Below are 27,216 nucleotides of genomic sequence, written 5' to 3'. Positions count from 1 at the left end.
AGAATCCCTCACGTTAACTTTTATCAAGTGGAAAAAAGTTAGCGTTCATCCTCCAGCTTCACTGTTTATGCTATGCTAACATAGCTTTGTTGCTAGCAGTCACGTAGCACATCATTATATACCAGCTAGCCCAACTTCAGTAACCCTACAAACGTCACTGCTGTTTAGTTTTCTGTCTTCATTTATGTTGGAAGTGACAGCAGAGCTGTACGTTTGAATGCTTCAGAAATCTCTCAGTCAGAACATGCTATATCATGTTTAGGTGGAAACTAGCGAGCTAACTTCCTGCTAACTTCTAACTCTGTTAAACTTCATAAATTTTGTTTTCATGGATGCCTGGATGTTAAACCTGGTAGAGCAGCCACACTGATCATTTTATTAAAGATGAAAGAATTTAGACAGTTTGTAACTCTCAGTGATGCTGCAGTGTTCGTTTGACTTTGGGACCTGGAAATGGCTAATGACGTCAGACTTAAAGACCGGATAGGAAAAATAGGATTCCATTCAATTCAATTCAATTCAATTCAATTTTATTTATATAGTGCCAAATCACAACATAAGTCGCCTCAAGGCGCTTCATAGATACAGAGAAAAACCCAACAATCATATGACCCCCTATGAGCAAATGAGATTCCATTTATGTTCCGGTAAGTCACTTTGACTGAATGGCTGATTCAATTCAGTTTTATTTACACAGCGCCAAATCACAACAACAGTCGCCTCAAGGTGCTTTATACTGTAAGGTAGACCCTGCAATAATACATACAGAGAAAAACCCAACAATCATATGAGCCCCTATGAGCAAGCACTTTGGCGACAGTGGGAAGGAAAAACTCCCTTTTAACAGGAAGAAACTCCGGCAGAACCAGGCTCAGGGAGGGGCGGGGCCATCTGGATTATTTATGAATTTACACAGACAATTAACAGATGTTGTTGAAGTCAAAGCTGTAAAACTCAGCTTTGGGTTCAGTATCGACTGTTTTCGCTCAGTTGATGCTGATTCTGTGCTGGAAAAGTTATCTGAAGGCAGATAACTGGTAAAAAACAGTTTAAGCTTTACCCAAGGTAAATGTGTAAAGCACTTTGGGGTCCTTAGGGACTAGTAAAGCGCTATACGAATACAGGCCATTTACCATGCGTAAAATTTTGAATCTGAATTGAATTACAAAGCACTTAATTGCTGCTTGATGAATGTTTAATGTCTAAAACAAACTGTTTGAGTCACAGGTCCATAACAAAAGTAGAAGCAAACAAGTCTTTGTGATTGTCTTGAATTTTCCTCGAGACCAAGAACCAAAATTATTTTCCCCTAATATAAAAATATAGAAATTAGGAGTAGAAAAATATTCTGGAAATGATGGCCATCTTTAAAAAAAGGTAGTCATTTTTATAATTCAAGTGGTTAATGAGGTTTGTTTTAATTAATGACACCAGAGGGACAAACACACAAATTTTGGTGCTTATATCCACTTTTATTCGCTCGTTATCTGATGTGTGACACAGCTGATGTTATGAGTTCCTAATCTAGATTATTATTGTAGCTGTATGAGATGTCTGCACAGATACACTGTAGCAAGTCCTGAACATGTTCTATCTGTTCACAAAGTTTTACACTGCCTGCCGCTGCTGTTCTGTAAGAGTTGTGAATAGCAAAGCATCATTAGGTAAAATAATCAGGAGCTAATGGAGTCACACAAACTGTGTTCACATGGTAGTTTGTAATATCTACACATGTAACAGCCCTTCATTTGGAAAAGGGAACGAAACATCTTCCTTTGGGATCTACCTCGAGTTTCTTTCGATGTTCCTTTTCCAGTAGGAAGGGCTTTCATTTCTCCCTGTCATTACACATGAGCGCAGCCGAAAGATGTCAGAACACAATTCCCGTTTTTTTAAACAGTTATTAATAAGGCAGTGTTTCAAAGAGATGAGGGAAGTGCGGGACAAGCGCTCAATACCAAACCTGCGTCACTGTAACATTGTGGAGTAATAAAATCCCACAGGTGGTCAGAGGAGATGTTGTGGACAAACTTCAACAGTGACAGCTGCTGGAAATGCATCTTATATTGTTTCTAAATGGGGGGAAATGCCCCCAGCAGATTAAAAAAAAAGAGTTTTCCTTCGTGATGCTGATGCTGCTCATCCTGACTGATGGAGGCTGAGCAGATCTTCACCTCCGATTTCTGATCATCTGATTCAGGATCTGCTGAAATTTAAAGCTTTGTGTATACAAGTCGATTTTTTCAGACGTTCTATGACATTTGTGCGCTTCTAAACAACCTTTTTAGGCATTTTTCATGAATGTAAAATCATTTAGGTTTATATTAGTTTCTGACATTTTAATCTGAAGCTGGTAGCAGTAACTGATGTTTGTGCTTTGTTGTGTTTTTTAACGACCTGATGGGTCAGCGAGATTTAGCAGAAAGCTGGCATTTTTTGATATTGTATCAGCATGTTTCAATAAACAGTTTGTGATTTCTGCGACTAGTCGGTTGGATGATAGTTTTCCACAAAGCTTTGCATGCAACGTGGTGTTTTTTTTATCATGGATGAGCAGCTTCTGTCCGTATTGTTGTTTTGGCTCACACATCTGCAGTTATTCAACCACAAAAAAATACTGCCAAAATGGGGAAATATGGGTGCGATAAACAAATGACATGAAGTGATGTATGAGTGATGTTTTCATCAGAATTCAAATGTGATTCGTTGCTGTGACACAGTGGTTGTCAAGTTTCAAACTGAAAGCATGTAAGAAAAACCCTTTTCATGCATGTTTTTGTGTCAAGATTATTGTTACGTAACTCATGTGCTTGGCTGTGATTGGCTGTGATGCTGCTGTCAGAGAGGACTCCTTGGTTCTTTGCATCCTCTGTCAATTCAATTCAACATATTTATTTGTAATTAACGATAAATCCAAAAGGTTTTGTCTCAAGCAGAGAGAGATAAGGATGCTGAATACTCAAGTCAGGACTAATGCTGCCATTTCACCTACTGACTGTTTCTTTTATTATTACAGATTGAACACCTTTGTTATGTCTTTGTGTAAGATAATAAATTTTATAATAAAAATCGAATCAATTTGTTATGCCAAATTAGTTTCTCTTTTCCTGACTTCCATCTTTCTAAACATCCCTCTGTCTCTTCTTCTTTTTTATTTCAGTGGAAATGTATCCTATCACTTCATAACATTTAAATAAAAAGGAAACCAAACTGATTTGATATCCAGAAAATTCAAAAATTAGCATTTGAAAATTATAATAATGAAATGTTTCATTTTATTTGTGTTGTTGTCTTTCAAATAATTAAATCTGTCATCTAATTTTAGAAAAGCTACCAGATTTTAAGCAATCAAAAAAGAATCTAATAGATTAAGAGTGTTAATACATTCTTTAAAAAATAGACTAATAAACATTTTCTGGATCAATTATGTTTGTAAAAAAAAGAAATATATATAATCTATATATTAACAGTTTAAATACAGGTATACAGCTAATTAATACATGTCAAACTAAATAGACGAAGATGGAATTTAACAAAATGTCTTTGTTCCATCACATATGCAGGATTCCTGTTTCTTTAAAGTTTTTACACAAACATGATGATTTAGAGTTACATCATGTCCGATTATTGTCTCATTCTAGTCATTTTTAAATGTTATTTCATTTGACTTTTACAGAAGGTCTCCTGTGTAGCCATTACTGACCTGTTGATGTACATGTGTGTTTGGGGTGTTTTATTTTATTTTGTCTTCTCACACACCTCCAGAGAGCTCATTTGTCTGGGCAAAAGATTCACAGGTTGTTTTTTTCTTGGTGATTTTAGTTTGGGGTTCATGGGGATGTAGTCTAATTGGACAAATAAATTAAAAAAAAATTTAAACAGCTGTTTAAGGTATTTTCTGTTGTTTTAAACCACATATATTAGCATTTTCTTTGAATAAAAGTTGCCTATAAATATCTGTTATTTCTAAATAAATATTGGTAATAAAATATATCAAAGTTTTGTTATATCTGCTTTAGACTGTTTACACAATATAACACCTGCGATGACTGGCAGGTTAGTAGAAAGCACAGTGTGCCTCATCTCACAGGGAGAGCTGTTTAATTTCTCACTCGTTGTGTTTTACTCCCAAACTGTCAGATCTCAGCTGCTGTCATTTCATAACTCAGTAGGAACTTGTCAAATTCCCCTCCGACACTTTTCTTGTCTTGTGGGACATTTTTCTGAGCATCAGATTCCCATCTTGATGTCGGTAAAAGAAGCAGATAAAAGGAACTTCGGGGCGCTGTCATTATCGGTTGTTGGCTGCTCTTCTCTGCTTGTTGTGATGGTGATTTAAAGTGTGAAATGCGCGGTGATGACTCACTGGCCGATCCTCGTTACAAAGAGTGACCACGTTTCTTTTAGTGATGAATTAAATGGGGATTTTTATTTTTATTTTTTTTATGAAAACAAAGGATAAATGACCCGGTGGGTCCTGGAAATTTGTTGTTTTCTGTTATTTTATTTCGGTAAATTTCATAGACAAGATAAATGGGTAGTTCTCCGCCGCTCGCTTCGCGAAAATAATAATGTTGATAAAACGCAAACCACCGGACTTGTCTCGTATCCTCGGGATGTTTTATTTAACTTAACTGAGCCAAACATGACATTTCAAAGTTTGAGGCAGCACAAAAGATTTTTGCTCCGACAGATATTTCCTGCAGTGTGCAGCGCATAATTTTCAACAAACTTTTAAAACGTCGCTACTTATTGATCGCCCCCCTCCCGGGGTGCTTTTGCCTGCCTACTGTCGCCACTCCTTAACGTTTCGAAGTTGCAGGGCGGGTTCCCGTTTTATTCTGGTGTGATAATTGAATGCTTCCGGGGAGAGAGAAAAAACACGCTCCTACTTTTGCTGCTTCTTCTGAACTCACTCAGAGGAGCAGCTGGTGTCACTTTTCGGCAATAGAAAAAAATAGAAACTCATCTGTTGTGTTAACAGAGTAATATGTTGGTACTTCAACCGCGTAAATGATGGAGTGAAGGGTGTGAAATGCTTTTCCACTGAAATAGAAACATGTTTGAGTCATATTATGAGTCTTTTTTGGTTATTGTGTGATCTGAAAACACTTTAACACGATTGAATCGACTTCTTTTCAGCCTTCGTGTGTGGGTGGGATTTTTCCCCCCCACTTTTTTCAGAGAGTGGTTTTTTAGGGATTGAAGAATGTTTGTGTGGGTGTGTGATATTCAACAGATCTAACCGCTGATTTGAATTAATGCCTCACCTGTAACAAAGAACAACCAGACTGCGTAATTGCGCACGGTGTGCTGAGCGCAGCTGATAGGACTGGAGTACCTGTTTGGCCATATTCTTGTTGCTCGTTCTTATTTAAAACTGGCGTGTTTGATAAGAAATAATGCAACTTTGTCTCTTCTTATCCTGTGACAAGGATCCTTTTTGATCAAGTCAAGAACATATTTGTGAAGGTTTTTCTGCCTTGATGTAACTTAAAACTGTCCATTTTAAGTGTGACCCATCATAAAGTGCAGATATTCGCGTTTTTCAATTGAGAATATCTATCAGTCAGGATCAAACGCCTTTAAATTTGGCGTTTATGATTTTTTTTCTCAAGTGAGAATGATTTGTGGTGATATCCCTGTGCGCTGACTTCTTTCATTTCAGGCAGTTGTTTAAAAAAACGTGACAGTTTTTAGGGGGCACTAAACACATTTCACTGCAGACGCCAATGAAATCTGCCCAGTAACAATCGTACAGCCTCATTCGAGTGCTGAGGAGCTATTGGCTATGCAAATAGGAGGAGGAAGCAACTTAGACTGGAAAAAAAACTTTAAAGAGACATTTCCACCACTTTTCTCACAAGCACTGCTATAGAGCCAGCAAGCTTCAGATGGAAATTAACAGCTCTAAAGCTCTGAGGACTTTACAGTCCCCAGTCTTCCCCTGATGCACCGATGTCTCGTTTCTTTCACGGCTCGGTCTTTGAAGTTGACTAAGAATGGGACGGGGATTAACATATTTACCCATGCAGATTCTCTTTGTGACTGTATGTGAGGCTAAATCATTTGGCAGTCATTTTTTTAATTATCTGCTCAACGACTTACATTCTCGTTTCCACCTGCTTGTTTTTCCATGTAAATGATGACAGAAGTCTAATTAAAAGTATATAAATGTGTGTGTGTGTGTGTGTGTGTGTGTGTGTGTGTGTGTGTGTGTGTGTGTGTGTATAAATATATATATATAGTGATTTTCTTTCTGTTGATATTATTTGTGTTGTGCAAATCCAGCGCGTCTCATCTTTGTGTTATCTTTAACAGAAGATTATGCAAAAGAAAAAAAAGTCAATGCTGCTAGAAATTTCCTAGAAAGTTATCTCATAAACCACAAGCAGCTTTGTGGCGGCTATAAAAAAAGTATAAGATGATGTGTGTCCGTCTATGTGCGCTGGCGGGTTTGACGTCTATGCGGACGCGCGCGCGTGTGCGTGCGCGTGCATCTTTAAGTGCTAACTTGTATTTATGGCTGCTTGCCTACAGTATCTACATGCATCACATCTGCACCAAGGTTCACTGAGTCCATTGCAATGCAATGAAAAAAAGTGGCAGACATCAATAAATTAGTTCTCTCATTGGCTCCCTAATCTGAGCTAATATACAAATTATTTTCAAGAGGGCTCTTGAAGCACTTCATCAACTAAAGCTGACGTCTGGGAGCCTTTTGATGCTGAAAATATGTGCAATAATAAAGCAACAATGAACATATTGTAACAATTCTATATCCTGATTTTGTAACGATCATCATAAGTTCATCAGGCACCAGCATCAACAAGAAGCCCCCCAATAAAAATGCACGCAAGGACTGTACCTGAATGCACTGTCAGTAGGCTAAACGCTTTAACGCAGCCACAGGAATAACTCTAATTGCCTTATTTGAACCCCAGTTAGTAAAATAACGTGGCCATAGTTGGATGGTGTTATTCTGTGCTTGCCCCTACACTGCTGTGCATCTGCATCTAAAATGCATCAAGTTTGGTGAAAGTTGTCTTTCACAGCAGGACAGTAGAAAGAGAGACTGGAATGCAGCTTGTTGTGTCTATACAGAAGTAATGCAGTTGCGTCAGTGGCGGACGCAGGGCAGGCTAAATGCGCCTGATCTTAGGCAGCGAAAGTAGAGGCGAGCTGTGGGGAGAGAGGAAAAAGTTCTCAACAAGGAGAGGCAGGACTACTCTTACGGAGCCCCTGCAGTCTCGCTTTTTATGCCTCTAAAAGACTTTTCCTGCCATCTTTTTGCATTTTCGCTCTGCAACACGCCTTTGACGTCTCCGAAAGCGAAATCCTACTTTTTAACTTCAGTGAAAACACCAGCACCATGGAGCTGCTCTGCCTCGAAATGGACACCATCATACGAGCTCGTCCCGATCCGAATCTGCTGTGCGATGACAGAGTCCTGCAGCGCTTGTTGACTATAGAGGAGAGGTTTTTACCCCAATATTCTTATTTCAAAGGCGTCCAGAAAGATATTCAGCCGTTCATGAGGAGAATGGTGGCCACTTGGATGTTGGAGGTATAGCGAAACACCGAGTGCTGACAAGACATATTATTTCCGTGCTCGACTTTAAAGCCTCTCGATTTGTTTCATTTCTTTATCGAGCAATGGTTGAAATATTCCGAGGAGCACATATGACATACGACTCATATTTCCGACTGCTATTTCCTTATATTATTCGTCGGTGCCGTTTAACGCAATTTCTTTCCATTTTTAAAGTCCGATCGCTGCGTTTACGAAAGTGGCAGCTGTGCCATCTGTGGCACCGGAGGATTTCCTTTATCTGCCTCACATGGTGTCTGCACATGTTGCCCGTTGATTATTTGATGTTATTATTTTAGATAGGCTGAATATTTTCATGCACACGTATGCACTCCCCCAATTCAATGCTGACTTGCGCTGTATCGCCATGTTGGTTTTTATAGGAGTGCTTTTAAGAGGATTTACAGTGTCAAAAGCAAAGTAACAGCGCTTAAAAACCGTCGGTAATGACAGAAGAGGGTCTTAGGTGTCCACCAAATACCCACTCGATCACAAAAAGCGTTGCGATCGCTTTAGATATCTATTTAAATGTCGGGAAGGGCGAGGGCCTTATCGCTTCTTTTGGTCTCCAGTGACTTGCCGAAGATTTCTGTTCATTTGTTGACGATCCGTCAAATATTTCTGGTCAACAGCCTTCTCTAAACAATCTGGAGTCTTTCCTCTTTATTTTCATGTAAATATTGTCAGAATCTGACGCACTGGAGATTTTTAATTAATTTTTGAAATAATTATATCGGCTCGGCGGTGAGGCACGCCACACCAGCCGCTTGCGACTTGCCTCTTATTTTGACATTTTCTTGATATTTATCGCGCATGGATACGGATAGGAATTGTCGGATATGATGTGGAAGAGTCTGCTGAACATTATGGTGTGAAGAAAGTCGCTCCAGATAATTTATTTCTATTTTTAAATATTTTATGAAAATATGACGACTGTTTTAAAAAAAGTGTGTTTCCGTGTGCTGCGCTTTCCTGGTGTTTTTTTGGCTCGGCTGATTGTGACTTGAATTCATTTCTTAGTGAATGAACTGCAGGAATGCGAGTCTATTGAGAGTATGTGTCTTAAAGTTATTTCAGTCTTTGTGAAATAATTTCTTTCGAATTATTTTGTGATGTCGCAACAGATCTGGGCTGGGCGCAAATTCTTGGCTGAGCCCCAACTATGTGTGTCATTGATTTTAAATGTGCTCTTATGTGATCACTCTTTTGTTTCGTTATTTCACAAAAGTTTTATATACGTTTCAAGCGCTGAAAAAGAAGTCACGTGTCGTCAACGTTGTCGCCTTGTGTGCTGTCTCCTTGTAGGTTTGTGAGGAGCAGAAGTGCGAGGAAGAAGTTTTTCCCTTGGCCATGAACTACTTAGACAGATTTCTAGCAGTGGTACCCACCAAAAAGTGTAACCTGCAGCTGCTGGGAGCAGTGTGCATGTTTCTTGCATCCAAATTGAAAGAGACTCGTCCATTAACTGCAGAGAAGCTGTGCATCTACACAGATAACTCCATCAGACCACAAGAGCTGCTGGTAAGCGACAGTTCTACGTGTTTCACGCAGTTTGCAGTAACACATCTGCAGACTCACATTGTCACCATCAGCTGGTTAAACATATTACATAACTTCGTCTTCATCAGAGCACGTTTGGAAGCCGGGATTTATCCGGTTGTTCTGAGTATTTCCTTATTTAAAGGTTTCAAATGTGACGTATACTCGACACTGTCCCCATTTCACTGAATCGGTTGTCCAGGCTTTAGACATGAAAGGCGCAGGAAGGAGCTCAGCGCAGGATTGTTCTACAAGGGCTCTCTTACTGTATAAGACCCTCAAGGCTTTACAGTAACCTTCCAGCCTGTGCGGTGGTCTCCATCGCCATCTGCTGGTAGATATTTTTCACAGATCAGCGAGGTCATATTGAACTGGAGCCAAAGTTCTCTGTTCCTGTGAGCTAGAGAGGGAGAGACGGAGAAATTCAAGTTTGCCTTTTACAGTTTAGCTGGTGTCCAAAAATAACTGTGGATGCACACATTGCTGACGTGAGGTCACGAGTCACTGTTTCTGATTCTAACTGCACATGAAACCCACGGTACAGAAAAAGTCACCATTCTGTGTCCTGTTTATTGAATATAAGCTCTGTTGTGCTGGCAAACCAATTAATTAAGTCACTTTCACATCAGATAAGTATTTTCCCTCCTGCTCTGTGGCGCTACATAAACATTCCTCAGTAAACAACAGCCAATCCCACCCATGTTGTGAAAGAGGCCACATATTATGATTCAGACGGGGCTGATGGTTGCAGGCCTGCCTCGCTGCCTGACTGGCGGCTCTACCCACTGAGCAGCACATTCAAGTCCCCGACGAGCTGCTGTTGATTTGTTGCTTTCCCATAATTTTCTGGAATGAAAATTTCATTTGTTTCATGAAGGTTCCGACTCCGAGCCAGCGTTTTAAAGTTCCAGTTTCAAACAGCTTATTTTGAAAAGAAAAGCAAAATGCGCTGCTGTGGCTGAAAACTCGTATCATTTGCATGCAGTGCTGCACTTGACAAAAAACCGTCTCTGATACCTTCATGTTCAGACTGCAGACGAAGCCCTCAGTCCTTGAACTGGTTTGCTGAGGCCTCCTTTCTGTGTTTCTGTATAAGGCAGTATTTTGGCTGACACGCAGATACAGGAAACAGATCAGCTGCTCGGGGCATGTGATCGTTTTTTTGTCCTCATCTTTAGTAAGAACTTCTTGTAAAGAGAACCACAATTTTACGAAGAAGGTGTGACCAGAGGAAGGCAGTAAGCAGAAGGAAGTGGGTGATACCAGATTGCCACCCTTGTCAGCATAAAGCATGTGTTGCAAGGTTTGTCGCAGCTATTGCTATAGGCTTTGGTGTTGCGTACTGTCATAGATGGAAAACGCCTTTTAATAGCAGGAGGCTGCTAATGATCGGACAAAAACGTTGCTGTAGCCAGAAGAAGACGGCTTTCACTTTATGAAACTCCAGATTTCATCAAAAACATGTCCTGTTTCTCAGTCTCTCAAACATCAGCAAGATAGCAAAGCATGACATGACTGACAAAGGTCACTTTGATTGGGACAATGCATGCTGCTAGTAGGGGCGGCCATATTGAATTGTCTCATGACCGAGTCCATGTGGTCTCTCCTTCTTAAAGGGAAAATGAAGAACATCCATCCTCCCAGTCACAAGGCTGCAGTGCGGAACCAAACCGCTGAAATTTTTTCCCAAATTAGTCACCAGCTCTTTCGTTAATCACCTCCTCCTCTAGGAAGTGAAAGTAACAATGCAGTCTCAGAAAAGAGAACGCCACACCTAGTATCCTCACCCCGTGTTACAGACGTGCAGATGGATGAGCACGTGTCAGCACATCCTGCTGTGAGATCTAAATGAAAGACTCAGATGCTGATTAATCAAACAGAGTTTCAGTCTTTCCTCAAGACACTTCATGTGGAAAAATATAGTAACTAAGTGCTGCAGTGTATAAATAGGATTCTGATTGATATATTGAGATAAGAGATGACATACTTAATGCTGACTGTGCTCAACAGACATAGGCTGCTTATCCGTGTTCACTCTGCGCTCACACAGCAGAGCCTCTGATGGGCCTCTTTAGGAAAGTCCCCACATGCCAGACACCAACAGGGAGGGAGACAGTGATGCCGGGTCACCTGGGTTGGTGGCACTGCTGGTGATTCTCTGTCCCAGGCCCAGCCGAGCAGGGCCTAATAACAATAACACTTAACCTCCAGATGCTCGCCGTGTATGTCACATTAACACACTTTTGGCTCAAGCGCACCTGGCTAAACAATAAAAGTGCAGAGCTGCAGCTGAAGTTGTTTTTCCGCCATCCCTTTTCTGCTCGCTCTCTCTAGGAATGGGAACTGGTGGTCCTGGGGAAGTTGAAGTGGAACCTGGCAGCAGTAACACCGAACGATTTCATCGAGCACATCGTGAGAAGGCTGCCGCTGCCCGAGGATAAGCTGGCACTTATTCGGAAACACGTCCAGACCTTCATCGCCCTCTGCGCCACAGGTAGGAAACGTTCGATTCGATTCCCTGCAATGAATCGCTGAGCCAGTCTGGACGAGTCCAAAGATGACCGTATCTTTTCCTTGATCTTTTTTCTGTCGTCTGTGCCAAATCAAACCAAGCGCTAACGGCTTATGCTAGCATACTTTGTAGTGTTGTCTTTGCCTTGTCAAAGTCTTCTTTGGAGATCTGTTATGGGCCAGTCACAGCTAGCCTTACCTTCAGTGAGAAAATATTCTTCCTAAGAAAAGCATTAGTCGTAAAAGTGTCAGCCTCTCAGGTCTGACATCCATCGTCTGTCTTCTCCCAGCGGCCTCTGAAGTAACGCTTCAAAGCCTGATTGAGGGGGTCGAAAAGACAAACGGACAAGGGTGGAGGCAGGCAGACCATTGTCTTTTTACACTTGAGCTGAATGGTTCCCGTAAGATCAAACATGCAGGGAGGGATGGAAGGAACGAGAGCCTCAACATGATATGAAGGGAGAGTGAGGTCAAAGTGGGAAAGATGCAAGAGGGGTGAGGGGAGTCAGAGCCAGAGGAGTGTATTGTTTTTGTGCTGCCAAATCTGAGGCATGTCATGTTTTCAAATTTCCTACGTTCTCTCTCTTAACTTCACACGCCTCCACGCCCCGCTGCTGGAGGACATGATAGCGTTTGCAACAGGGCAGATTTCCCTCAGGTCACCACGATCAGAGCTACAAAGCAGGCGGGGCCACGAGCACCTTCCTCCACTGCTTCTGGGCACGCTCGAGGACTTTGTGCGAACGTTTACTTTGGATAACCGCACAACTCATCCTTAATAATGCTCTTTGCCCCCCACAAACTGGTCAGCGACCAGCAGCTGCTTCATTTTCTCTGCAGGTCACAAATAGGAATGCTAACTAACCCCCCCCACACACACACACACATGGGAAACACCTCCTTCTGCTGACAACATTGGGAGGAGTGTACACAGTTAGATGAATAGATACGTGACAATCGCAGCATGAGGCGATCTCCTGCACCGATTGTGCAATGGATTCAATGCAGACAGCAGAGTCTGAGATGACGCTTCATTTTTTAATACTTTCCCTGTGTCCTCAGTCCGGTTCCCTCAGTTTTCTCATATCTCACTTTTTTCCTGTCTCACCCCGTATTTTTGCCAGAGGATTAATGTTTGGAATGACAGCGTGTCAGGGATCGGACCTATTCCCCAAGCAACGTTGCGAAAGACTCGGCGCGCACTTTGTCCATAATTGCTTCAATGAGGCAGTGGAAATAAATTTACGAGAATCGTCCTCCTGACACTGTACTCTAGGAGAGCCTCGCTGTGGAGATCGCTCTGGACCGCCGTCGGCCGTTTATTTGTGTACACGCTCCGTATCCAGGCAAGCACGAAGTGAGGGCAAAATGAGGAAAGATACAGCACGAGTGAGTCAACGGTTTGGTGCATCGGAGGATCTCTGGGAATACGAGACCCGTTTGTGAAACATTCCCAGCTGTAAATCTTCGGGTTATCTGGTGAGAATCCTCCTCGAAGACGTCCTCTGAGCAGAGTTGAGAAGGTAAAGGCGCAGGAGGATTTCTCTCTCGGGAGGATTTACGTTTACGAGCCGGTCGACAGCGGGGTCACCTGTGGCCTCGGTCCCACCGCCGCTGTCCCTTTACGGGAAAAGAAACCACGCGTAAAACCACGGCTCTGTTCTCGAGAGGAGAATAAGGCCTCTGGTTCCTAATGGCTCCTCTCTTTTGATGAAACAGTTCCGTTCGGGCCACTCGGTGGGATTTTGTCAGGTGGCGCAGGCTGGCTCTGTATTAATTAATAACATTGGCTGGTCCATTCAGGACTATGCAAATGGCTCAGGGGCTCAGCTAGAGACTGGGAGAAAGGAGACAAAAGGCTTGGCCCTTACATTTCATATGCAGAGCCGTGTGAGGGTCAGCGCTGCAGGGCCACTTGATAGGAAACGCCAGCGTTTCCCTCAGGCAGGCTGCCGGATAATAGCCCAGAAACAAGCTCATTAAGGGAGATTATGAACCTCCGTTCCTAGACACAGACACCGAGCACTCTGAGCTTCCTCTTCTATTCTTATTCAATCGAGTTAAAGTGGGAGAATGGACGGGGTGCGTGGGGCAGACAGATGCAGCCCAACCTGTCTGCTGCGGTCATTGAGCCCCATCTTCTTGCCATATTGGCAGGGTGCATTTTTTCTGTAATGGTATGCATGGAATGGTGACAATGGTCACAGAAGCTGATCAAAAGAAATCTCTGGATCCGGGCCAGCAGCGCTGTCCAAGAGAGACTCGACACAATGCAGATTTCGCTACAAGTTGGGATCTAAGTAATGAGCGCTCGTTCTTTTGTCTCCGAATAGTATTTGATCACTTATTGCTGGTATGTGGAAGTGTCTTTCAACTACGTATGAAGGGACTTGATGATTAACTGGTTAGTTTATCGGGACAACTAATGATTCACTAGCTGACAAACACGAGGGAACTGGAGCCGTGCTTACTTTCAACTGCAGTGTAACTTTGGTATTATTCCGTTTATTTTATTCCCAACCTGCATGTTGGGAATGTTTCAATTTAGCTTTTTGGAAACCGGCAGCTTTCGGCCTCTTTGGCCTTTTCTGGGTTCTACGAGCTGCGTCTTTAAATCGGCGACAGCTCAAATGTCGCAGCTTGATTCACAAGCCCTCTTTCTTTTGTTTCGCCTGTTAAGTCTCTCTAGTCCAGAGGCAGGAATGCTCCTTGTAGCTTCGACTCCAAGCGGCCGTGGCACGGAGAATCCCCTCCAGCCTGGGCTCAGCATTGTAAAGATGGATGATTCATCTCAGATGTGTTCAATGAAAAGAGCTTTGCTGGTGTTTGTTTACATAAAATCCCCTCCGTGTTTGATGAGTCAGAACCCGAACAAATTAGCCACCTTCTCCAGCGAATTATCCTTTCCCTGCACGCTCCGCTGATGTGAGGAATCATGTCCGGTCCGCCTGCATTGTCAACAGATGAAGCAGGAAAAGGCTTCCTGACAGTATGTGCCCAGTAACGTGACACACAGGGTGAATCATCGAGTGGCACGTCCTGAGTTCTCCTCTTCACCTCGCTGTTTAATCAGCACCACAGTATAAATCCTGCGGCTGGTTGAGTCACGCCGGAGATCGCAGACATTTTGCTTCGGCTGCTACAATTATCCCAGCAAAAAGGTTTAGAAATCAAAATCTTCCGTGTTTTTCTCGGACGTCATGTTAACCACAAAGACTAATATTTGTACTAAAGTAAATGCTTTGGTTCCAGATCGCTTGACTCAACATTTTTCTCAGCACACCGTCCCTAATTTTTGTCTTCCTCTTTAAAGGCTACTTGATACGGCCTTCAAATGCTGTCATTGGGATTTAGTTCTTTATTTCAAAAGCAGGACGTGAACAGGGAAATATAACTGTTGCATCTAATCAAAACTACTGCGACAGCACTTTGAGGTTGCTGCAGGAGCGATACACTAAACGGAAGATTGTTTTTGCTATTCAGATGAGACTGATGAAGACACAGCAGGCAAAGGGGGTGGGTTACAAAGCAGCTTGCAGATGTGCTACACCTGTTGGCACGCTAATGCAACTTAAATGGCGTGTCATATTATGACAGTTGCCGAGTAGATGCATAGAAGGGTATCAGCTGATGTGAGCGGCCACTGAGGTCAGCTAAACGTCTGACCTGTGGCTGAGCGTCACTTTGTGGCCTGTCGGCGCCGACGCGATGCTTCTGTGAGAGGAGAGCGGTGCATGGTACCGGCTGTGCCTCGGTTTGTCTGTCAGGCACAGCCGAGATCGTGTTTACAGATTGTTTATTCGTTCTTTAACAATGAGCAGGGAATTCGTGGTGATTGCTGAGGTAACGATGGAGCAGCATGACAGTATATTGGGTACAGACACTGAATTACAATAGTCCACACGATGTCATAGCCTGAGATTTTTGAATGAAGCTTAGTCGATTTAATCCAAACTGTAACCGTGTTCGGGAGAAAAATCGCTCTCCAAATCTGTACACTGATGTTACTCAAGACTGCAGCTGTGACACAGGATGTGATAGCGAGAGGCTAAAAGGGCAGCTTACAATTAACACAAAATTCTGAGCAAGAGCGTGCAACTCTCACAGGTTTGGGTTTGTTCGTTTGTTTCCAGAGTGACAGCCAGACAGGAAGCAATGGAAATGACAGAAATATCAAGTTGTTGTTTGTTAATTTGGCGTTTGTGGAAAAAAGCCGGCGTGTGGGCCTCGGCCAGCCGCGGTAGGTGGATTGTCTTCTGAGAAGCTCTCCACAGAGGTCGTGTTGGCTGACGGTCTGTGTTGCGTTAGTGGTGAAACGTACTGTCATGCCAGTCCTAAAGAGATGTTTGCTTTTAACCTTAATCAGTCAACCGAACCCCGTGTCCTCGTAACGGCGCTCCCTTAATAAACAAGTTCAATAAGCGCTACATGTATAGAATACAAGAAGCTGATTTATCGCTGTGGAAAGAGAGGTCAGGGTAAATCCGTCTTTTTCTTTGGCTGTTGTTCAACTTTCCAACTTTAATTAATTTACAATTTTAATGTGCGTGGTGTGCGTTGCAGCCACCCAGATGGAGCGGGCCATGTAGGGCAGGAGAATGTGCGACCGGTGGCCCGAGGATGAAGTTTCATGGGGTAGGAACAGGGAGGAATGGAGACGAGGGGGCACAGGGAGGAGAAAGGGCCATTGAAGGGGCTGAGAGGCGTGCAGGCCGGGCCAGCCGGCCGCTGCTCACAGGGAGCTTTCCATCGCAGGCGTCCCCACTCAGCTACATACACTGTTTATCCTCAACATGAATATCAATGAGGGCCTCCTAAAATACAGCCATTCTTCCCCCCACATGCAGCAGCCACCAGGCCCGAGTGTCAGCCCGCATCGGCTGCACGCGCACGTCCTTGTTCTGCTACAGACCTGTCTTGTCTTGAGTGCGAAAAATCAGCTTGCTGCCCACTGCCTGCCACTCAGCTCTCCCACAAACCAACATCTGTGCCGTGTGTGTGTGTGGGGGGGTCAGTGTGTGTCTGCATCTGAAAGCACGCAGGCATCGGCGCATTGTTTCTCGCCTGTGTCGCTGAGGTGTCTGTTGCCTCGCCTGTCGCTCTGCGCTCGCTGCACACTTACAGTAAATCCTTGTATGCCTTTGTCGTCTCAGCCCTCTATAGAAAGTTGTGCTCTTACAGCAGTGATGTAATGCCGGGGGGCTTTGTGCGCTCTTTCCTCTTGGCTCGAGGTAGCCTTTAATAAATCGCCCCCTTGGCAGAGGCCCAGCGGCTAACACAGGGGTGTATAATAAGTTCATTTATTTGTCAACACTGAGCCCACAAGATGAGAAAGCGCCTGGCTGTGCATGTTAAAAAGGCAGTGAGAGGCTGCCTTTGCAGCTATCAAAGGGCCTACCTCTTTGATTCCAAATAAAAAAAAGAAGAAGGAAGAAAAATCTCCTTCAGAGCCATCGCACGCGGTTTGCTTTGCAATTGAATATAGCAATATGTTAATGTGCAGGCTGTTTCTATGCCCCCATTGCTCACTCCTCTAACCCAGAGGTGGCCCAGGAACAGAGAAATACTTGCAGGGAGGGATTGGGGGTGGGGGGTTGGATGGGAGGCAGGAGGTGAGGGTCACTGGAGGGCAAGTCTTTTCTTCTTCCAAAACTTCACAAGGGTCTGGACGCAGACTCGAGAGCGATGTGCAGCAGAGTCGTCTAGCTCCCCCTCCTCCCACCACGCCTGCGACCTTCCCCTCTTTTCTCCCGCTTGCCTCGTCACCGCACCGTCCATCGCTGCCCTCTTCGTCTTCCTCCCCCCCTGTCAAGCCCCTGTCCTCAAGTCCAGCCAGGGTCTTTGTGCAGCCTGTCTAGCTGAATTGGAATCGGTGGCGAGAGGATGGATGCCGCGTCCCTCATTTGGGTGAAATGAGGTGATGACTCTGGACAATGGAGTCACACTCTTCTGCCTTCCCTCTCATAGGCCCGCCACTCCATTAATATGCTAAAAGATAGGAGGGCCGCCAATGCAAACCGCTGCCTGTTGTAGCAACAAAGACGGCGGCATGTGTGCCATTCACTGGCCGTCCAAGCGGGCCATGTGTTACCCAAGAAGAAAGGTAGAAGTTGAGCAAGACATAAAGAGAGAATGCAGAAGGTAGTGTGTGTGTGTGTGTGTGTGTGTGTGTGCGTGTGTGTGCGTGTGTGTGTGTGTGTGCATGAAGAGAAAACCTCTCCCTGTCTGTCTGTCTGTCTCACTGTATGCCAGTTGCCTTTTCGGGCTTCTGGCCCGTTCACAAGCTGTCTCATTTGCATTATGAATGACAGCGAGGGGAGCTAACAAGGTTATTGGTCTTTGAGACGCACGCCTGTGACCACACGTGGAAAAAGGACCTACAGCAGTGCGCATTGGCAAAGGCACTGAGCCTCTTTTATTCCTTCTTTTCCAAGCGCTATGGGGCTTTTTTCAGCGAGCACACGATTTACTCAGGAGATGGAAGAAAAGGGGCCGGGCTGGGGAAAGGGGGACTGCATCGGGGTGAGGGTGGTTGCTTTTCAGCTCCTTTACAAGCCCAGTGAACCCTCATTATCCAGGCCCCTGGTCATTAGCGAGCCCAGCGTTCATAGCCGGTGCAATAGAAGGAGTATTTATTAGCTGACTGCTAGATTACTAAATCATACCGTATCTGTACCCTGCGAACTGAAACGTGCAGTAAAGAAACCAGTGGTAAATACATGCACCCACCTGACCAACGATTGTGCTTCCTGACTTCATACGCTCGTGCTTCAGACTAACAAACTCACATTTAACTCAAACGTTTTTATTCCTCTAACAGATTTCAGATTCGCCATGTACCCTCCATCCATGATCGCTACAGGAAGTGTGGGGGCAGCGATCTGCGGCCTGCAGCTCGATTCAGCCGACCAGTCGCAGTGGGGTGACAGTCTGACGGACCTGCTGGCAAAGATTACAAACACAGAAGTGGTAAGTTTACCTATCACTGTAGCTCGATCGATTTAAATATGCAGCGTGTTCCAGCGCTAAGAGGTAATACTTACATCTGGAATGTAGGGGATTTGTTGCTGAGTAATATTTTAATCAGTATGACTAAATATTAGTGATTCTGCAGACATCGGTTACATGTTATCTGGTTATCAGAGTACAAGTGTTACAGTAACTATGATTCAGTGCTTAATCAGCTGTTTCCTGCACTGGAAGCTAACTTTTGGAAGTCTTTAGTAGACATTTCTAGTGAAGTGACACATTTAAGTTATCTTATTACCACTGAAACAAACAGGTTTTGCTTTTCTCAAGTAACTGGGTTGTTTTTTTGCCCGACCAAACATGCTACTCTGTTGGAAAGCACATGGCAAGTTAAGAAATGCCACATGTTTGTTGAGGCTGTGTGTGCGCAACAGACAAAAGTTGAAATGTCACTGAGTTTTGGCTTCACACAGGCATATTTTAGGGCAGATTTACTGCCAATTTTAATAAAAATGAGCACGAGACTGATCGATATTTGTCTCGATGACTTGTCTTTAAAACTATCAGTCCAGCAGCTGCCTCGTGTAAAGGCTCCTCTAAATCGCTCTGTAACTGACAGGAAGGCCGGTGAAGCTGTTGTGCGGCTGCCTGGTACAGTGAATGTTGCACCAGAGGATAAGCTACGTCCAAACACAGGCAGGGCCCCTGCTAGCTCTGAGATTCCTGGCTTTCATCATACACCAGAGAGGATTTTGTCTGTCTGTAGTTCGCTGCTAAGACGAGTAGCTGGGCAGAAGCGTAACCTGTGAAGTTCTTCTTCTTTAGTCCCCGGAGGGTAAGCTGTCGAGCACAGGTCCACAACCACCACCTTGCCAGGAGTGCTGCTAATACCTAACGTGATGAAAACGTCTTTTGGTTGGTAATGGCAGACTTAATCTAAACTGCGTGCAGAGTGCACAGGGGGCACGACACAGATCCCGAGCATCGGCCGTGGCATGTTAAATTCTGCCTGAAAAGGAGGCAGAGGGGGAGGAGGAGGTGGAAGAAAGCTGTTGAAGTGTGAAAAGGACACCGAGGGGGTGTTATGCCTCCCTCGCAACAATCGGGCCTCTCTTGTCTCCTCCTATGGTCCATAATGCAGCGCTGCTGGAGAGCATGGCTCCCTCTGGTGCGAGCTGTGTGAAGTCTCGCTCAGCAGCTGAGGAAAAACAAATAGTTGGCCTCAGCAGCACAGGGCCTCGGTGTGTTTTAGGCTGCTAGGTCTTAGACTCCGGGGAATTAAGTGGCGCTGTGTCTCAGCGATCAGCTCCTTACATTCCTGGATTCAGACAAGCCACGGCTCGCGGTAAACACGGGAGAAAAAGCACAAGGCGCCCGTCCTAATTCAACATATAGGGCTTTAGTATGAACTGCCAAGCAAAGCTTAGGGTATTAAAAGATTTTCCTGAGATCCTCGCATCAGGCTCGTGCACCGTGTGCAACACCAGCAAAAAATCTCACTGCCCAGAATTACCTGTCAGTATTAATAAGTGGCGTCAGTCCTATTTACGCCCTTTGTCAGTCTCAGCGTGCAGGCTTTGGTGAAAGAGGAAATGCTGTGTCATTTTAGCAGCGACCCTACCTTCATTTAGACTTCAGACACCAGCGAGGTGGTACGAGTCTAAAAGAGTACGCGTAACATACCCCGTGTGATTTTGGCCGGCGGCACAGCGGCTCGGCGGCACAGCGGCTCGGCGAGCAGCGACTCGTAGCCGCTCGGCCAAAGAGCCAGGCGAAATGTGAAGGCCGAGTTTCGCCAACCGCTGCAGCTGCTGCTGCCAACAGCGCCGTGGCCGACGCCACCCCCTGGCACCCCGCTGGCATGTGCGGTATCCAGAAGCTGCGGTTTTCCAGTGGAAATGCGATAGGGCCAAGTCACCATCTTTGGGCCATTGCAGGAATGCGTGTTGCCTCGCAAACACCTGGTGTGGCCTTGTGGGGCGAGCAGACGGGGCTGTGTGTGTGTTTGTGTGTGAGATGAGCAGAAATGTAAGAGTTCGGTTTACTCTTGATTGATTAAAACAGGAAACGGCGGCGGGAGAGGGTTTAAGAGCACCGCTTCCCAGATTTGTTTTCTCTCAGTCTCTCATTCATCTTTTTCAGCCGGGGTCACATGCTAAGACACCGGAAACACATTTTCCCATTGCTCCCTTTGTTTTTCTTCCTCTTTTTTTAATCACAGTTATTTCCTGGGGACAAAATGCTTGTAATAAAAGATGCTTTTATTACGATGGATTATATCTATTAGCACAGCCTGTGGCATCACTTGTGGTGTTTCAGGCATGCGGGCTAAAGAAAGGGAAAGGTCACATTTCTATTGTAACTCGTGGAAATTCAAGTCATGTGGTGACTTCTTATTTCCAGCGTCAGCCCCGGGATATTTTGTTTTCAGATTCCCTGAGATTCGTAGTGCGTCCCTGCCTGTGTGTGTGTTTCAGCTGTCTGACCACCAAATCCTCCCAGAGTAGCCAACACTGTCTTGTGTGGTACAGTCAGCAGTTAAAACACATTCCACGCTTCACACATTTCTTCCTTTTGGTTTTGTCTGTCTGCACGACTTCCTCCCGCTGCCAGTGTCACAAAGGCCGCCCAGGGATACAGTGCATGCCACGATTTGTCAGACTGACAGGCTGTTGCAGTATGATGCATGTTTGGGGTGGGCAGAGGGAGGACTATGACTACAAGAAAGGATCAGAGGTGGTCATGTGTTTTCCGGTTTGAGGCTGCAAAGCAAGATGCTTAAGTGCAACGCTGCGTCCCGTGGTGAATTTATTCAGCGCTGTTGGCCCCTTCATTGTCCGAGTACCTACAGCTTCTGTGGAAACAGCATCGGTGTTTCCAGTAGTCGCACACTGAAGTCATTAAAGGTTCTCAAAGCCCACGGGGCTTGGCGAGGGATCCGAACCGCCGCTCTAAAGAGCAGCGCAGACGGGGGGGAGAATGTCTTTTAAGAAATGAAGGCGTGCATTCTTGCGGTAGGACACAAGCAGTTCCTTTACATGTTCGGCGTTTGAGTCCATTTTCTCACAGGATTTGAGATTTTATGACCAATGAGGCACATGTTGGTGGGAAGACTTTGCATGTGTGCATGAACACACCCCCACATTAGTGGCCACCCTCTGGAGAAGATTAAGGGACAGACTCTGGTGGGGTTTCCTCCATGTCAAAGCCAATGCTGAGGAAAGTGTTTGCCCAGAGGCGTGCAGCCCAGATCAGTCAAAAACTGTTAGAATTAAGACGTCAGGGGAGCCCTCACTTAGTATTTTGGTAGTGGCCTTGTAATGGCTTCTTCTTTCACATAGTATATAAATCCTCTTCCTTCTGTTATGTGTCGTGCTGTTTGACCTTTGACATTGTGACCTTTAGCCACAGCTCCCTGAGAGCAACTCTGGCGTGAGTGAGGGCCCGGTTCCTATTTCATCGAGGCTCCGCTGCACCAGAGGCTGTAACGGGCTGGACTGAGGCCATCAGGTTTAAATTAGCTGTAAATTTCTAAAGAATGTCTCAGCGCTCCACAAGCGGTACACTTTCACCCATCTTTTCAGTCATGATTCCCACTGATGTCTCGTGCTATAAGGCGCAGGTCATGCATGCATGTGCGTGCTAAAAGGAAGCAGCACGGCTTCAGCTGTTTTTGAAGTGTTTTACCACCAGAGAGCAGTGTTAGCTCTCTGTTAGGGACAGCATTTTGTTCTCAGGCCAAAGGTTTCTCAGTCAATCAGCTCTGCAAAGTACTACTGCTTAATGGTTGGTCACCTGCACCTTATGCTACATGATATCACTGTTGTTGTTTTGCAGCAACACAGATTTTTTTGATTTCATATGTCATCATTTTAAATCTGATAATTAGTTTGAGCTCCTGGGACTAAAGATCCTTTGAGGTCCTTTAGGTATTTAATGACCCTCCTTAAAACAGTTTGACCTTTCTCTGACGCTAACAGCCCATTCAGCACTCTTTTACACCAACCCCCCCTTCCTACCCCCGTCTTACTGCGCTGCACTGTCCCCTCTCTCAACCCTCTCCCGGGGAAGGATTAGAGGCCTTGGTGCTGTTGAGGAGTTTGTCTCCCAGGTGGATTCTCAGTTTTCCTTGGTGGCCTTTGATGGTGTAAGTCGATGCGGCTGGGTCTCAGATGGATCCCCTGCAGGCAGGCGGGCGCACAGACTGGCTCTCGTTAAAAAAGCACCACCTTTGTGTTCCCACAGGAGGTGGATGTAATTAACATAGCTTTAATACTACCTGTGTTTTCAGCCGCCGTCGTCAAGACGACTCCTGTTTGGGTTTTGTGTGTTTTGGGGAACAGCAGAGGTGGTGGGTGGCTGGATGGGGGAGGGCAGAGGTATGCATGCGAGTGTGTGTGTGCATGCCGGTGCATGTGCGTAGGCTACACGAGGACGATAGTGATGGTATTCGCTGCACAACCCCGGTGGGCTGATGTAATGCTTGGGTCTGGCCCATGTCTGTTGTTTTTTGGAAGCAGCAACTCGAAAGTCAGCTGTCATTTAAAATCACAGCGAGACGCCGTCATCGTGGCCGAAGCACTTTCTGAACAGCAGATTGATATTCTAGGGCATAACATTTGTGTTACGTGCTTGATATAAAATTTAAAGGTTTAACTTCTAAGTTTAAACTGTAAGTAGCAGAATTGGTTTGCTCTTTAGTTTCATGATAAAGTCTCGCTTTGAATGTGCCCGATCGTACCTTGACTGCAGATTTAAAAAGATTGATGTAACCTCTCGATTGTCTTTTGCATTGCAGGATGTTCTAAAAGAGTGCCAGGAGCAAATCGAGCGCGTGTTGGTGAGCAGCCTACGCGAAGGACGGCAGCAGCAACAGCAACAGCAGCAAACTCAGAGAGGCCCGAGTGGGAAAGGCCTGGACGAGCTGGATCAGTCCTCCACCCCGACAGACGTCCGCGATGTCAACTTGTGAACCACCAGAGGGCGTCATTGCACAGGATTTACAAAAACAAAAATAGAAACCAACAAAAAAAACTCAATTTTCTTAAAAGCAGAAAAAAAGAACAAAATGTAAAAATGTTAAAAACAAAAGACAGCAATGCTTGCTAGTTTTTTTTTGTGTGTAGATTTTCTGTTCTACAAGTCGAAAACACCTGCTCGCAGAATAGATTTTCGATGACGTTATAGCATAAATGCATCAAATTTGATCCGAGATGAAGCTCTGTGATGCCTTGGATATCCAGAAGGGAAGCCAATCATATTTGCATTCTGCCTGATTGTATAGTATGATCTTTTAAGTTATATTCTAACTATAGATTGATAATGAGGCTGAGACGGAAACTATTTGGAAATTGCGGGATCACACTGGGGCTTCTCTATCGCTGCGTTACGAGTACTGTCACCGTTACGTTTGTGGCCGCTGAACGAGCTCCTCGACTGTTGTGTGCTGAGTGTGCGACTGAGGAAGCCGTGAGACTATTTGCCGAAAGTGGGTGGATCGCATTATCAGGGAAGACCCGGGATGATGATAATTATCAGTAGTATTAGTAATTGTTATTATTATTATTATTATCATTGGACGTATTTTGAAATGAATAGTAGAGATCAATAAGCTCCTTTTGTCTGGCTGCTTGTGCGTGTCAGTTTGTGGATGCAAGCGTGTTTTTGTGTGTGCGTGTCTGAGTGTGTGCGTGTCTATGTTAACAGTGATTCTACAGCGAAAGGCACTTGAATAAAGTCGCAGGCTTACAGTTGTGTATTTAAAGACAGCGGAGCGAGCCGAGGCTACATATACTTTCTCCATCCGTAGAACTGGGCATCTACGCTACGTCGCTGCCGTCGTGCATTAACAGTGTGTCGTGGTTCGTTGTTCTCCAACAATAAACCTGTGTGCGTGGACCACGAGTGAGACGACAGAGGCCGTTATCTTTCTCGGAGGTTATGCGAGGCGTTTGTTTATTACTGCCGCTCCGATAACGAAATATCGCACGTTCGTCGCTCTTTGCGATGAGGCGTTTCTTGTGTCTGGATGGAACGTGCACAGCATGCGTGGCACATGTGCGAGCAGGAGAGTCTTGAGGAAAGTTTCGTTCTTCTGTGTCGGTGAGCGCAGAGCGAGACGAGCGCAGGCTGAGGGGAGAGGCACAGCACCGGGTGGCGGGACAGAGACGGTTTTAGTTTTTAGTGGTGCAGAAGTTTGCTGCTGTGTGGGAGACGTGGGCTTTGTACAGCCAGTGGCTGGAAGATGACGAACAATAAAATTGGTATCTGTGGCTGCGTCAGTAACGGATGCCTACAACGACACACAAAGATGTTCCTGGTTTTCCGTTTACGTGGAAATGACACGAGGAAGTAAGACCGTACGCTGCCAGGTCACGCGTTGGGAATCTTTTGGGGCGGGGGGGTTGGGGGGGGGGGGGGGGTAGAGGATGACAATAACTGTCGAAGCTCATCTGGAGTACCGCATAGGGTTGTTTTCAACACCCCTGTATGATTTTAATGGCAAAGCACTTTGCAAACATGCTCCCCAGGAGATGATTAAATTGAAATGGACGGTGATTGGAGGTGAACAGATGTTTCATTTTTTCCCTCATTAGCCTTTTCTTTGGTTTACTTTGAAGGGCTGGTTTCCCAACGTCAGTCATTTGCCTTTAAAGGAGGAGTCAAATTGAAAAAAGGCTTCCCGCGACTTTCCGTATAAGCACATTCCAAACAAAGAAACAAAGAAACAACATTCCCAGTCAAGCAAATTGCAAGTTGATCCTGAACAAATAAGAGCATGAATTCACACAGCTTTCTGATCTGTGGGGTCGAGTCGATTTTCTTTTACAATGTCAAGAAATGATTTTGTTTTTACTTGAATTTTTCTTTCTATTTATCTGCATCACAGCCAGGGAGGCAGGGCGCTACCAGCAAGGGTGGTCTTAACATCCAGGTTTGCACATGTTCTTTAAAGGGCCATGAGGTTTGCAATGTTAAGATAAAGCAACGCCTTTGTTTAAAAAAGAATTTGTGTCGCAGTGGTTGGTCAGTTGTTGTTTTGTTGTTGTTTTCTTTCCTTTATGTTTGTTTCTGTTTATGGTGCTGGCTTTCGTAGCGCCCGTCCAGGCCAGTTGTCTGTCAGTGAACACATTTCCCCGGTGAGCTTTGCTGCTTCGAATCATTAGCAAGGGGATTCATCTGCCAGGCAGACAGCAGAACAAAGCGAGACGGCTGATTTTGTTTTGTGTGGTCACGTGGCTTTGTCACAGCAAGGTGTCTTTGACTTCTTTTTATTGTTTTTCCATGACCATGTGTAACTTTGCTGAGTGTGAATGTGGGGATCGGATGATTTTCAGTAAAACTGAGCGATTTCATGACCTGTTTGCCAAATCGTCCCCCATCTGAATATTTGGTATGACCCCTTTATTTTGCCTGTTTTCCTGACGTAAGCTCTCTCCCAAACTTGTGATTCTTCCTGCAATATGTTGTTGCATATGTTCTATTTTGAGACCACCTTTGTCAATTTGTGTTTGATAATATTTTACGGGGCGACCAGACCCACAAAGGGTTTTTCTAAGACTTAGAGATACTGTATTCCAAAGTGAAGAGAGGACAGAGGAGGACTGAAGACATCGACAACGACAAAAAAAAAAAAAGTGTCAATATTTTATTGTATTTTTTGCGCTGCTAAAAGCTATGAATTTGTTTCATTTATACAAAAAAATAACATTACTTAGTTGTGATGTGTCACTTGAGTGTGCTGCTATTTTATAAACATTTGTATTATAATATAATTATTTTACTGCTTAAGAGATACATTCAGAAACCGAAGTAGATGGTGATAGAAGAACATGAAACGAGTATTCGACTGGAAATGTTCATTGTACAGTTTGACCGTTTGCTTAGATAGCATGTCTCGTTTTCCCCTTTATCTATTTTTGCTCTCCTTCTTCAGTCACATTCTGCCCATCAGTGGTATTTCCGATACCTCAAGATTACTGGATTGAAAAAAAACGCAAAATTCATCAGCTATACCTCTGCAGTTAGGGAGCCTGAAACGGAGGGGAAAGAAAAGAACGACGTGTTCTGTTGCTGTTTTAGTTGGAAAACGACTCGCTCGGTGAGATGGGGAAACCGGAAATATGCAAGGCTTCCACTTGGACTCTTTTGGAGGGGGAGCGCCGTGACGTTGCAACAGCTTCTTTGAGGATTTTGTACCGCAGATAGTTCGAGCATGTTCACTACTGTCCGTGTTGGTGCTACATCTGACTGTGTGCAAGCGAGGGGCAAAAACAGCATTCCTATGATGGCCAAAGTACAGTTCTTGCTTTATATAACCACAATCACTATGAATGTCATTAAATATCGATTCTGTATGTGAGAAACGTGTGTTTTGGTCTAAAGATATTGTGTGTGCACCACTGGAACTCCCGCAGAATAATGGCTCGAGCTGACCTGTGGCATCCAGTCATACATTTTCTGGAAGTTTCAATGGTGCAGATTTCCCTTCAAATCGCCCGCTCCCCCTCCTCTATAACTCATATCATGTACCTCAAATGTCTGTTGCACAACCTCTGTTCAATAAACGTCTGCTTTAAAGGGTGTGACACCACATCAGCTCACTA

At 44.6% G+C, this 27,216-nt stretch overlaps 1 protein-coding gene across 1 annotated transcript; it reads left to right on the top strand.

The window, feature by feature from the left end:
• The first annotated feature begins 6,298 nt into the window (after positions 1–6,298).
• Positions 6,299–27,216, top strand: ccnd2a (cyclin D2, a). The gene is made up of 5 exons (XM_040024967.1): positions 6,299–7,567; positions 8,897–9,112; positions 11,465–11,624; positions 18,462–18,610; positions 23,409–27,216. The coding sequence occupies exons 1-5, from the start codon at positions 7,373–7,375 to the stop codon at positions 23,580–23,582; spliced, it is 894 nt and encodes a 297-aa protein (XP_039880901.1). The 5' UTR covers positions 6,299–7,372; the 3' UTR covers positions 23,583–27,216.

This window comes from Simochromis diagramma, unplaced genomic scaffold, assembly GCF_900408965.1.
Source record: "Simochromis diagramma unplaced genomic scaffold, fSimDia1.1 OVJJ01000293.1, whole genome shotgun sequence".
NCBI lineage: Eukaryota > Metazoa > Chordata > Actinopteri > Cichliformes > Cichlidae > Simochromis > Simochromis diagramma.
Note: the sequence above shows the minus strand (reverse complement) of the source record. Positions and strands in the feature narration are given on the sequence as shown.

Excerpts from the sequence above, each read along its gene's own strand:
- ccnd2a (XM_040024967.1), top strand. The coding sequence starts at position 7,373 with ATGGAGCTGCTCTGCCTCGAAATGGACACCATCATACGAGCTCGTCCC. Across the intron at positions 7,568-8,896 it reads TGGCCACTTGGATGTTGGAG|GTTTGTGAGGAGCAGAAGTG; the intron begins GTATAGCGAAAC and ends GTCTCCTTGTAG. Across the intron at positions 11,625-18,461 it reads CATCGCCCTCTGCGCCACAG|ATTTCAGATTCGCCATGTAC; the intron begins GTAGGAAACGTT and ends TTCCTCTAACAG.